General features: G+C 49.5%; 1 protein-coding gene across 9 annotated transcripts in view; it reads left to right on the top strand.

The window, feature by feature from the left end:
* C26H10orf90 (chromosome 26 C10orf90 homolog) overlaps positions 1-13,137 on the top strand; it is a 76,146-nt gene that overhangs the window by 43,311 nt on the left and 19,698 nt on the right. For 6 of the 9 annotated variants that reach the window (XM_086377682.1, XM_086377681.1, XM_086377680.1 and 3 more), the window contains 3 exons: positions 6,188-6,478; positions 9,501-9,685; positions 11,644-11,821. In XM_086377682.1, the coding sequence (XP_086233808.1) occupies positions 6,188-6,478; positions 9,501-9,685; positions 11,644-11,821 (654 nt within the window). The remainder of the gene's footprint in view (positions 1-6,187; positions 6,479-9,500; positions 9,686-11,643; positions 11,822-13,137) is intronic. The other 3 variants (XM_086377684.1, XM_086377685.1, XM_086377679.1) reach the window with 2 other exon arrangements.

The following is a 13,137-nucleotide window of genomic DNA, read 5'->3' as shown; positions in this document are numbered from 1 at the left end:
GTGGTAACAGGTGGAGAGCAGTCTGGGGTGAGTCGGGGTAGTGGCAGATAGCATCAGATTTTTAGGAGAGCCTAAGACCCCCCTGTAGGTGAGTTTAGAAGCTGGTATTTATTTTGATAACCCAGAAATATCAACATAAGCTTGTTACTGTATTTCTAAGGGAATCTGTTGTATGGTGGTCTAACGTGTGAGGGGAGAAAATATCACCTCCCGAAACAGTAAAATGTGGAAGAAAATGTGGCCATGGCTTCAAGGAAGCCTGTTTCGCTTAGGAATGTCTCTTTGGTTAATTGGCCAGCTTCGGCCTGGTTTCAGAGGCTGGAAAGTGCGCAGAACTGAGACACAAACCTTACAGAAGATCTTTCTAGAGAACTGCTTCAGCTTTGATACCAGAATTTATCTGTCTGGAAATAGATTATTCTAATATGTGTTCTCTAGATGCGTTTCCCTGCCTTGGGCTGTCAAGGTTCCAACAGCGATGCTCTCTAAGCCTGTGTGTGATGTTTATGGTTTTTTGGCTCGTCCCTTGAGATTCCATTGATGGAGTCTGGCGGCCATGCTGGTCTTCCCCCGCTCCCAACCTCACTGTGCTCTGCCACCCCTTAGCAAACACCCTGCCCTGGCTCATTTCCTACTGTGAGCCAAAGGGCCACAGTTATTAGAATTGTGCACCAACCAGGGAGCTATGGCTCAACAGGGGCTCATCTGAGAACACGAAAGATTATGTATCACCTTAATACTTGGAAAGAAGTGAAATTTCTTCTTCTATCAAATTGGTTCATTATGGCACTTGCCGGCCGGTGGAGGCCAAGCATCTTGAGGCTCAGGCAGCTTTTCCGCTTTTTGTACTAAGGATTGTGTGCCCCAGTGGTACCCTTGCCTGGCCCAGATTCAAGTATCTTCTTGATGCTGTGTTGGCAAGGTCCCCACTGTCCTCCCCACCCCCCTCCCACCCTAAAGCTGGGGCAGCTCGGGACCCTTGTTTTAGCACAGAGAGGTGCCCTGCTGGCATCCAGCCCTGGGGTCTGCAGGTGGACATGGTGAGTCAGGAACAAAATCTGGCACAACCCACTCCCCTGAGCGTCCTGCTGTCTGCCGGCCCTGCCTGACACCCCGACTGTGGCCAGCCCCTTGTTTGCAGAGGCTCTTCTTCCCCAGAATCACATCCCATCAAGTCTCAGGGCAGTGATGGCCCAGCAAGTCTGCTGGACTCTCTTCTCCTGAAAGCTTTTTCCTAGTAGATGCTATAACATATTTACCTTAAAACAGCTGGCTTTGTGCTTGCTATTCAGATTTTCCATATTGAAAATATACTGTCTGTAGATACCTACGCAGGTGGGAACATTGTAGATGAAAGTGGTGAATCAGGCAGCTCGAAATTTAGGCAGGTGGTTCTGTCTAAACAAGTGTGATCCAGAAGAGGCTCAGGTAGAAACGATGAAGCCCAAGAAAGTTTCTGCTTAATCTGTGAGGGTTCATGGGTGCTCTGATATCTTTAATTATAAATAATAACACATTTCGCAACAAATAAAGAGCTTTAGCAGAACCCCGGTAAGCACTGTGTAATGGTCCAAGGAGGACTTAACTGATCTAAAGATAAGAGTTTAACACATTATTGACTGGAGACATATTAATACATCTTTATTACTCAAATGTTATTGACTGGGGACTTATCAATATGTTTTTAGAGAGTGATGCAATTAACATCACTGTGCAAAACTGTTAGAGCTTAAAATTTAGAGCTCCTTATACAACTTATGGTTGTTGTTATCATTCACATTTTGTTCCCTTAGATCTTTGTTCCAACCTTGTGTATATTATAAACACAAGTTTATTACTACAGAATTTTCAAAAGTGACACATCACAAAATTGTGAGTGAAGAAGAATATTTTCAGGGAGTTTTTTGCAGATACTTTCTCTGATGTCCGAGTGACATATACCTTAATGTCTCAGAAGATGCTAGTTCTTGAGAATATAATTCCGATGCAGATGGTGTGAATACTCAGTTCAGTTCAGTTCAGTCGCTCAGTTGTGTCCGACTCTTTTCGACCCCATGAATCACAGCACGCCAGGCCTCCCTGTCCATCACCAACTCCCAGAGTTCACTTAGATTCATGTCCATCGAGTCAGTGATGCCATCCAGCCATCTCATCCTCTGTCGTCCCCTTCTCCTCCTGCCCCCAATCCCTCCCAGCATCAGTCTTTTCCAATGAGTCACCTCTTCGCATGAGGTGGCCAAAGTACTGGAGTTTCAGATTTAGCATCATTCCCTCCAAAGAAATCCCAGGTCTGATCTCCTTCAGAATGGACTGGTTGGATCTCCTTGCAGTCCAAGGGACTCTCAAGAGTCTTCTCCAACACCACAGTTCAAAAGCATCAATTCTTCAGTGCTCAGCCTTCTTCACAGTCCAACTCTCACATCCATACATGACCACAGGAAAAACCATAGCCTTGACTAGACGGACCTTTGTTGGCAAAGTAATGTCTCTGCTTTTGAATATGCTATCTAGGTGTGAATACTAGACCTTAACAACAACAAAAAAAAACCTTAGTGATTGATTCTGATACAGAAAGTGAAAACAAAGCTCGCATTACTAGAGAAGACTTCACAGGTGTGTTGTGTATAACTGTTGACTGCAATAACCTGCAAAGTGTTAGTAAAATAACAGAATTAATTTTTGGCCAGCCGAAGTAAAAAAATGCTGGGCATGATTTTTATATTAACCGGGGGAGTTTTGTCTTAGCTCCTGCAAAGCTTCCCCAGTCAAATATAATAGAAGGAATCCATGACTGTTAGACAGGTTTTTTGGTTGGCTTCAGTTTACCTCCTAGAGCCCAGCCCAGCTCTGGGTAGGTGAGCTTGCTGGATAGTTGAGGGTAGTGTGTTTTAGAGAAGGGAATGGAGCGGGGTGTTACTGTTGAAAGGAAACCTGCAGGGCCAAGCCCCTTCAGGCCTCAGGCTCGGGAAGCATGCTTTGAGTTCCAGTTCAAGGAACAGAAATGCCTGGGAGAAGCTGCTGTTTGATTCAGCTTCTCCTACGAAGGGCAGAACCTTTGGAGGCAACAGGTCTTCATGAGGGTGATGTAGTTTTAAATCTGAGCCATGAATAGACAACTTTTAAGTCCAGTCTGATTGCAGAGTGTATGAGAAAAATAAGACCTTGTTTCCTGGCGTGGGCCCCACCGGGGGATCATTTCATGGCTGATGGTTGTGCTTCTCAGAATCCACAAAAAGGCCTGATCAATATGTTGTCAGGAAAGTTTTTCTTTGACTACACATTTTTCTTTTTCCCAGTTCACCATCTGCGTTCTACTTTGAGGAATTTGTTTTAACTCTTTCAAGTCACAGTTGGAACATCTGACTTGTACATAATCACTCACATGAGAATTTACATTAAATCAGATAGAAAGTTAGAAAATTAATTAATAGGTAAGTAGGTAGGTGTGGGATAGGTAGTTAGACCTCCATTAGTCTGTAAATAGTCCATTAATTTAAAGAATCTGATGTCAGGATGGGACTAGCGGACTGGGACTGCATCACTGATGATTTGATTTTTGATTGTTTAGAAGAACTGATAAAAGGAAGCCACAGAGAAAGGAAGAACTACTTTAGGACTTTTCCACTTACCATCTGAGCCACCAGGGAAGCCCATGGTATTTTATACTTAAACAGAACTGACGGCTTTTGAAATACTTAGTTGTAAAGATTTCTCTGTATAAATTAGCAAAGTCCAACTTTGCCGTAAGAGCCATTTTTGTTGCTCAGCCAGTAAGTCATGTCCGACTCTTTGTGACCCCATGGACTACAGCATGCCAGGCTCCTCCACTATCTCCCAGAGTTTGCTCAAATTTATGTCCATTGAGTTGGTGATGCCACCTAACCATCTCAACTTCTGCTGCTCCTCTCCTTTTACCTTCAATCTTTCCCAGCATCAGGGTCTTTTCCAATGAGTCGGTTCTTCATATTAGGTGGCCAAAGTATTGGAGCTTCAGCTTCAGCATCAGTGCTTCTGATGAATATTTAGGGTTGATTTCCTTTAGGATTCACCGGTTTGATCTCCTTGCAGTCCAAGAGACTCTCAAGAGTCTTCTCCAGCATCTCAATTCAAAAGCATCAATTCTTTGGCACTCAGCCTTCTTTATGGTCCAACTCTCACAAGACTACTGGAAAAACCATAGCTTTGACTATACGGACCTTTGTTGGCAAAGTGATATCTCTGCTTTTTAATACGTTATCTAGGTTTGCCATAGCTTTCCTTCCAAGGAGCAGGCATCTGTTAATTTCATGGCTGCATATCCTTCTCCAGATGACAAGGTCAGCAATGACCACCGTTTGTGGGGGCACTCACGTTCCAGGCAGGAGGACCCAGGGGCCCTTCCCTTGTTGGTGGAAGCAGGCATACCGGCTCCACCCCCTGATGCCTCTCCTGCCTTGGTCCCACAGCCAGGAGGCCCACCGGGGGGACCCCTGGGTTCTGTCTCCCTGCCCCGCCAACCTCACCACCATTCACCTGTCCTCACTGACCATGGTGCCCAGACTCAGAGAAGACAGGGCTGGAGCTGATTGCAGACAACTGGCATTTTAAGAGATGTCACTGTTCTAATCAGCGCCTGGTAGTCATGGACTCATTTCCTTTTTGTGTATAAAACATCTCAGAAAATATGGCCTGAGTCTTCCAAGAATCTTGACTATGCCAGTGGTTCCCAGGACCTTTTTCATCTGCCCCTGGATGCCGGAGGTCTGCATGCACCCACTGGCAGCTGTGCCTGTCTCCACTTTGGGGGCCTCAGCACCGGGAAGAGATGACACCTGGTGAGGAGTCACCGCTGTATTTAAAGTGAATAACTTTAAACCGTTTATAGAGTAGAGACTTCCCTGGAGGTCCAGTGGTTAAGACTGTGCTTCCGCTGCAGGCGAGCAGGTTCAGCCCCGGCTCAGGGAACAAGGATTCCACATACTATGAGGTGCGGCCAAATTAAAAAGAAAAAGTGTAAATATTCTAAAAGAAGAAGAAGAAAGAAAACAAAAAGAGTACAAAATCAGCAAAGAGGAAAAGAGAGTCTCTCTCCCACCCCCAGTTCCCGGTCCCGTGTTGCCCTCTCCTGGTCCCAGGGTCTTCTGGGTCCTTCCAGAGATATTCTGAGCAAATAGGCATGGACTCAGGAGGCAGGTCTGACACACTGTCCACTCTTTGCTCACTCGATAATGCATTTATAGACGATTCCATGACTACACAAGAGCGTGTGCCTCGTTCTTTTTCACGGCTGCAAAGTACAAGGTGCTGTAACTTACTTAACAGGCCCCTACTGATAAATATAAAGTGGTTTGCAGACCTTTGATACGACATTGTGGCAACGAGCAACGCACTGTACGTGTTTTAGACCCACTGCTGCTTTAGACAGGAGCACCAGCGCCTGATGAGTTAGCTCCTGCCTCCACACTTGCCACGGGACATACATAGCGTCACTGTTTATGGAATCATAATGATAACAAACATTTATTACATGCTCAGTAGTATCAGCACTGCACAAAATACCTTACCTGGATCATTCTTTTATTATAGTGTTGCCTAGATTTTAACATTTAGTATTTATATAAATAATATATATATGTTATTTACTATATCAATTATGATATAAATATATTGCTTATTATTTAAGTAGGTGAATTTATTAATAAAACTGAATATGATAATAAAATTAGACACATAATATTTAATATTCTTGCCTTGTTATACTGTCAACCTCAATTTTATAGTTGAGGTGGGAACTGAACCCAGGTATCTGGCCCCAGAGGCAGTGTGCTAAACCGCCTGCTCAATTATCTACCGTCCAGAAGGGTTTCCGGGCTCTTAAGTACACCAGGGAGCATGGTCACTTGAGGGCTTTATACGTGATAGCAGTGTCTGTGGAAGGCTCCTGAGAGGACCCCGCGGACGTCTGGCCAGGACTGGTGACCACGTGTGTTGTTGCGGCTGGGGGAGCATATGGTCTAGGGCATCAGTGACTCCCGTATCCATCCCCCCCGCCATCTCCCCCCACCCCGCTCACCCCACGCAGCCTTCTCCATCTGCGCCCCAGGCTGCAGTCCATCTGCTTGTCTCTGGGAGAGCCTGGAGTGCAGAAGTCAGTACTTCAGATGTGGGCTCATCAGATGTTTGAGCACAACTCTCATTTTATTTTTAGTAGAACCAAACGTATTTTCTGGAAGCAGCGAGAAGCAACAAGAAGGAGCACGTGAGATTGTGTCTGCTCCCCCAGTGGAATGGAAGCTGGTTAGAGACCCCCTTCCTGATGGTTCTAGCTCTCCAAGCAACAGCTCTCAGTCTAGTGACCTCTCTGAACCCGCAGAGAGTCAGCAGCAGCGCCTCCCAAAACCCAAGGTCCCTTTACCAGGGTTCCTTTGCCCCTTCCAAGATCTGTGCGCATCTCCGCAGGAAGAACACGGTGTTCAGATAGAAAGAGAGGCCCCGGAAGGTAAGGAGCAAGGGAGGCAGGGATGAGATGGTTCTTCCTTGATCTTCACGGGGAACACAGTGCAGGGTCTTGCTGGGCCCTGCTTCACCCCAGCTTCCCTTGTGATGCTGCCCTATCCATCCGTGTGCGCCACGAGGGAAGCAAGCCCAGCAGGTCTAAATGGTGGGCGAGTCTGCCTCGAAGGCAGGGAGAAGACAGCATTGCCCAGGTCAGGAATTCCCAGCCCTGCTGCACACAAGGCCGCTTCCAGGTGCAGCTCTCGGGCTGAGTCAGGGAAACTTTGAGATGCTGGTGTGGCTGCCCCGAAGGCAGCAGGCCCACCAGTCTGACAATGGTCCTCGGGAGCTGACCAGCTGGGCTAATGGCTGAGGGGGTGCTTGTACCACGTGTACCAGGCACTCAACAGGCATGAGGGCCCTGATCTCACAGTGTCTTTGAGATAGGCCCCCGTCTCAGCCTCTCTAGAGGCTGAATTCAAACTAGACCATCCTTTCTCTAAAGGCCAAGGGGCTGACCTCAACTAATATTGCAGAAACTATTGATATATTAAAAACCATTTAGGAATAAAATAGTAAAAAAGATATCTGGTGCCCAGTTATATCAGAGGAAAATTTAGATTTCCAATCATTCTATAAAAATGTCCCCAAAGAGCTATAGCTAAGGACAGAAAGAAAACTATTAGATTCTAAAGCTTTGGATTGGAAATGTTAAAGTATTTATGGTAATTGATGAAAATAATTTTTCTGGGAACACAAGTGAAACTCTAGCTTGTTATTCACTAATAAATGAAAGAAGCATGTATTGAATGCCCACTGTCAACCATGAGAGAAGCACACCTACTGTGTGTCAGGCATGGTGCTCAGGGCTTCCTGCCCGCCAGGTGCTTGCAGTCCTGTGCCAGAGTCACGGTGGTCATAACCGTGCCTGGGTGACCTGTCAGGAAGCTGAGGATGCCCCAGGTGATACAAGCTGGGGCTGCACAGAGACATCTTCCTCAAGGAAGTGCTTCTGAGGAAGAAAAATCAGACCCCAAGCGTGGAGGGAAAGGCACACGGGAAGCAGAGAGTGGATGGAAAGAGCAGGGCTGATGTGGGATCTGGGGGACCACGGTGTGGGGGTGGGGAGGAGGCCTGCAGGAACCCAAGGACCCTAATGGGTTAGACTGGAGGGTCCTTATAAACCCACTAAGGGGTCTGGACTGGAGGCTGGGCCAAGTCCTTGGAGGAGACCTGACTAGATGTCCTCTGAAGGCGGGTGTCTCCTGGACTATGCGGAGGATAGATGGGAGAGGTCCAAGCTGGGGGCGGGGAGACGGTGCTGAGACTGGCCAGACCTAGTACAGAGCACGTCACTGTGGAGGCCTGGCCGCCTAGAGAAGGTAGTGGATGGAGCTGTGCTGTGAGCACTGAGGAAGGCGGGCATGTCGGCACTGCTCTTGGGGTCTCTGGATCTGGCGGTGGGGAGCATGGGAGGACCTCTGGCTTCCCTGAGTGTGGGCTGAGCTAGAATAAAGGTTCACACGGTATGGAAGCAGTGTGGTAGAAAGTGGAATTAACTCTGGCTGGAGGGCTAGGGACAAATATCTCAGCTAGGAATCAGTCCTGAAGCAGGAATGGGGAGCAATAAGGAAAGATCTAGAAAGAATAGGAACAAATGCTTAGAAGAACAAGAATGAGTCGTGAACTTCTAAGTAGCATGTTGTTGGCAAAGAATTGAAATTGGTACCTGGTGGGCAACATCCATCGTAAACGAGCTGTGAGGCGTTCGGTGTGCTTGTAGAGCTGGTCAGTAGGGTCGTTAGTGGACCTTGGGAGAATAGAGGATGGCTGGTCCAGACCAGGGAGGATCTGGGTGTGATGGCAAAGGTTATACTGGGGGGTCAGTTAAGGGGTCCATGGGACTGTGGAGTTGCATCCTGTGGTCACATGAGCCTCAAAATGACCACCTCTCCCCACCCAGCAGAACCAGCAGCTCCAGCGCACCTGGGCTGGCAGTCTGGCGAGGCTCAGGGTGAATATGATGTGGTCCAGCCCTCCAGAAGGTCCCAGGCCTGTGGGGTTGGAGCATCCTGTGATGGGCCCACTGACGCTGCTGATGTGTGCAGTGCGTTCCACGGCGGGCACACAGAGGAGGCAGGACTGGGTGTGCCTGGGGAGGGGGCCTGGCTTCCTGAAAACTCTGGGCTCAGCCTGAAGGTAGGAGGTCACCAGGTGGTGGGATCAAAGGGGTTTCGTGGACATGGGAGGGCGTGTGGGTGAGGAGAAAGGAGAACGTGGTTGGGTTTCAGACCACAGAGAGCTGGTGGGGCTGCAGTTGGGGGGATGTGTGATGGGGGAGAGGGGAGTTCAGACGGGAAGAGTGGCCTGGGACAGACACTGTGTTCCCCGCGGAGCACTTGGTCAGTAAGTGGTCAGGGAATCCATACGAATCCCCCCCTCTCAGTACCCCAAAGATGACTCTGCCCCAAGTGCTGTGACATCGGCTCAAGCCCTGACCTTTTCTACCAAAGGGTGTCAGAACAGCCCCAGGATGGGGCTAAACCCAGTGCTGAGACACAGAGTCCCAATTATGAATGTCAAGCCAGTGCTGGTCTCTAGTAGATGAAGGGGCGGGATAAATAATTGAACACCATTCCTCTGTCTTACATCATTAGTGTAGCAAACATAAGATAAATTAATTCACGGTCCCCAAACAAGCCAACTGTATTAATTGCACAGGACACACTTAATATGAAGTGCAAAATAGAGGACGTTTCTTTGCCTTGGCTGCAAAAGCACTTTTGCCAAGGGAATACCTGCGTGGCATAGCCAGTCTCAAGTCTGGCTGTCCACAGACATGCCTCCCTGAGACCAGGGCACCTGGGGGTCTGTGATGGGGCGTGATCTCGTCGGCTTAACGAGGCCCATTAATAACCCACTGGCATTTCCATTTTCCAAATTGTCTTCTGTGTCTAATGGTGTTGAAAAGCCAGGAGAAAAGCGCCTGGTGCCCTCTAAATGGAATTCTAAATCTTCTCTCCCAGGGGATTACACGTGCTGTGACTTGGTTGTTAAAATAAAGGAATGCAAGGAGAGTGAGCACCCCACCAACCCCGAGTCCAAGCCAGCACCCGCCGAGCCAGCACCCCCCGAGGACCCAGAGACCCACGTCCTGCCAGAAGACTGTTCCGAGAGCCAGCAAGGACCCGAAAGCTCCCTGACCTTGCAGGTAAGGCAAGGTCCGGCTTGACTCCCACCATACATTCTGGCTCGATTCCCGCCAAGGGGAGGCTTCCCAGGGAGCCCATGGGCACACGGCCTCACTGCTCCTGGAGATCTGACTCCACTTCCTGGCAGCTATGTGACTCTGGGCAGGTCCCGTAACCTCCCTGGACCTCTTTCCCACCATGTGAGGAAGGAGATGGTGCTATCTGCCCAGGCTAGGTTGGGGATCGCTTGTCATCAATGGTGACTGTGATTGGAGCAAGGAGAGTCAGCATGTGTGGAGAACTTTCTGGGGCCTAGACAAGGAAAGGGTCACTCCCGTGAGGTGGGAGTCTGTCCCCACAACCCTGTCTTCAGAAAAGCATGTTAAGCCTTTGAAAGATGAAGGTAGTCCCAAGGTCATGGGGGCTTGAGTTAGAGGATATGGAAGCTTTCATTTTGTGTCTTTGCCCAATTGTAGAAGTGACATGAACACATTTTTTTAAAGTGCAAAAAATACACGGATATAAAGATTAGAAGGACAAACAACCCGGAGAAGGCTAGCCATGCCTCCTGGGAGACACGGGTGTTGTAAACCACCCTGCAGATGGGTTGAGGGCTCGACCCCCATACCCCGGGTGGAGGGATGGGGATCATCCTTCCCATCATCCCGGGATCCATTGGGAGAGTCGCCGGTGACCCTGAAGCCACCCGGGCCTCCAGCCTCGGGACAGACAGCTGGGGCAGCAGCCACACGGGGCCCCATGGGCGGTTCCAGGGGCTGTCTCCCCAGGCCCCGGGACCCGGGCTGGTACCTTGGAGGCCAAGCGACCAGGAGACTCCTTTCCTGGCACAACATCTAGGGGCATATCCACGACACAGATGGAGCCCACACCACCCTCTGCCTGGAGCCTGTGAGCCCCCCGGGGGCTGGGAGAGGAATGGGGCTGAAGGTATTTCTGCTACAGCTGCAGCTCTGGGGGGCCTGTGCTGAGCCCCTGCCATGTGCAGAGCTGGGGCGCTGGCTGTGCAGGGTACAAAGTGGAGGAGACACAGCCTGTGCCATCCAGGAGCTCGTGGCTCCTGGGGAGAAATGTATCTGCCTTCCAGAATCATGCAGGGATTCTTAGATGACAGATGCACCAAAGCAGTTGAGGTCAGTGTCTAGCACAGAGCAGGACATATCAGTTGTGGTCATTCTTCTTCAGTAAACCTATGTGGGGAGCTTTGTTCACGCATGGAGTCGGGGATGCAGAGAGAGATGAGGCTAAAGAGAAAGCACGGGGATTCTGACCTCTATGGAGTCTGCAGAACCATTTTGCGAAGAAAAAGCTCTCCTGCCAGCCCTGACTTCCTGGGGGGAGAAGCTGGTTCCGTTTGCTAGGATTACTGTTTCTCCTGGAAAGATACACGAGTCATGCTGGGAGAATGATCTCGTTCTGAGCTTCCAGAAGGCATCCAGCCCCTGGCAGAAGCAGGTGACTCCTAAGGCTTGCATTCCTTTCCCACCAACATCACCTTGGAATATGGCAATTTGGGGTGTTCAGATTTTCATCTATTGGAGATGAATGAATTGCCAGGTGGAAGGAGAAATGGGAAGAGATGTACCTTTGATGCTGGTAACTCAGTCATGCTACACGGGGGCCCTTAGTGCTAACTGATACCTGCATCATTAACAGGTCTGTGGCCATCTGTCTGTAAGGGGTTGGAAGAAAATTAGGGCATGCTCTTGCACTGTACTTTTGATTAGCCTCTTGACCAAATCAGATGGATGCATTGCCTTTCCGAGTCACTTCTCTTAAAAAGTTTCAGGAGCTCCCCAGTGGTTAGGGCCCTGTGGTTCGAATGCAGGGGGCATGGGTTTGATCCCTGGTCGGGGAACAAAGATTCTGCCTACCTCTCAGTGTGACCAAGAAATAAAAGATAAATACATGAATACATAAGCAGGCATACCTTAGTAAAATGTTTTCTTGGCTCCTCTAGGAGGCCCTGGAAGTCCGCAAGCCTCAGTTCATTTCTCGCTCACAAGAACGTCTGAAGAAGCTGGAGCATATGGTTCAGCAGAGAAAAGCCCAGCGGAAGGAGAACCTGGCTCCAAAGCAGAGTCTCCTTCCTGTCCGCGCCCACAAGAAGCAGGTCACCATCCCCCACCCTCTCAGCGGTAAGCTGCAGCTGGCTCGGGAGGGCCGGTGAGATGTGGGACCCCAGGGCTGGGGCCCTCATCCAAACCGATGGTCCCAACGGTGCCCCTGACATGTGCAGGACTGGTGTTCACTGAAGTGCCCAAACCTCAGGGTCACACAGCCCACCCTGGGAACCTGCCCGTCTTGAGAGGTGATCCGCAGACCCTGAATTCAGCAGAAATAGCTGGGGATACACATTCCCCATTTCAGCTGGGAAAGAAGCGCTATGGCAGCCGGGGTAGCTGGTTCAAATTCTTGGCTCCGGATACTCCAGTAACAGATACTCCAAGAGCTCCGCTTTGCCCTTGATAGATTGCAAAACCGGTCTCAGGGCGAGAGGGCTGACTCCAGTTTGTCTACATCGACATTCATCATCGTAAACCCCCTTTCCTGCTGCGAGCTCAGCGTCGGGCTGGACAGCTTTGGGAGCCCTGGGAGGCGGGTGTCACATGGACCCTGTGAGGGTGGTGCTCCTGGATTCCCTGGAGAAGGCGTTATCCGGAACCTTCTCTGGGCCAGACCCCACGCAGGGAGCCGGGGAGAGCTTGGTGAGCAAGGCTGGCCTCCGTCCTTTTGTTCGTGGAGCTTATAAACAGACTATTAAACCAGAAAGAATAACAAGAAGAGACAAGGGCAAGAATGGGGACATGGGAGCATATTCTGATGGCCTGCCAACCCAAATCTTAAAATCTGGAGGCCTGGGGAAACCTCTGTTTTATTTCTTTGGATAGAGGAACAAGATCTTCCTAGCAAAATGTTCTGGGCCCCAGGAGGTGAAATCATTGGTCTGATTCTGAATAAAAGTCCTCTGGGGAAATAACCGTAGTCAATAAAATGCAGCTTAGCAAATATTACCAGGATCTTACAGAGTGGCTGGGGGACAGCAGGCATTGGAATAGGATTACTGTTAAACACAGGCAGGCTGAGTCCCACTCTGCCCACCCGCCCCCCCACAACCCAGAGCTCTTCTGGGGGAGTCATCCAAGACCTCAGCAAGGGCACACTTGAACGCATCCTTTCCGCGGTGAAGGATCTGGCGGGACACCTGCTGCTCAGCCCTGGTGACCCCTCCCAGGATGCTAAGGAAAGGAAATTAGCAAAATATATGTTCAAAGACTTTCCCTGCCTGGAAATGTGTCTCACGTCGGCGTTTGAAGCTGATTGGCAGATATGGGCTATGTGGGTGTGTTCTCTGGAGGCTCCTTAGTTTCTGGCTCAACAGAGAGCAATCTGGGTTCTGGTGTAGATATATCAAGTTGGCAAGAGGGACCAAGTGTCAGCCACCGCTGGGGGT

Source organism: Bos grunniens, chromosome 26 (genome assembly GCF_055505025.1).
Source record: "Bos grunniens cultivar Pamir isolate PY7600 chromosome 26, Bosgru_T2T1.0, whole genome shotgun sequence".
In the NCBI taxonomy this organism is placed as follows: domain Eukaryota; kingdom Metazoa; phylum Chordata; class Mammalia; order Artiodactyla; family Bovidae; genus Bos; species Bos grunniens.
Note: the sequence above shows the minus strand (reverse complement) of the source record. Positions and strands in the feature narration are given on the sequence as shown.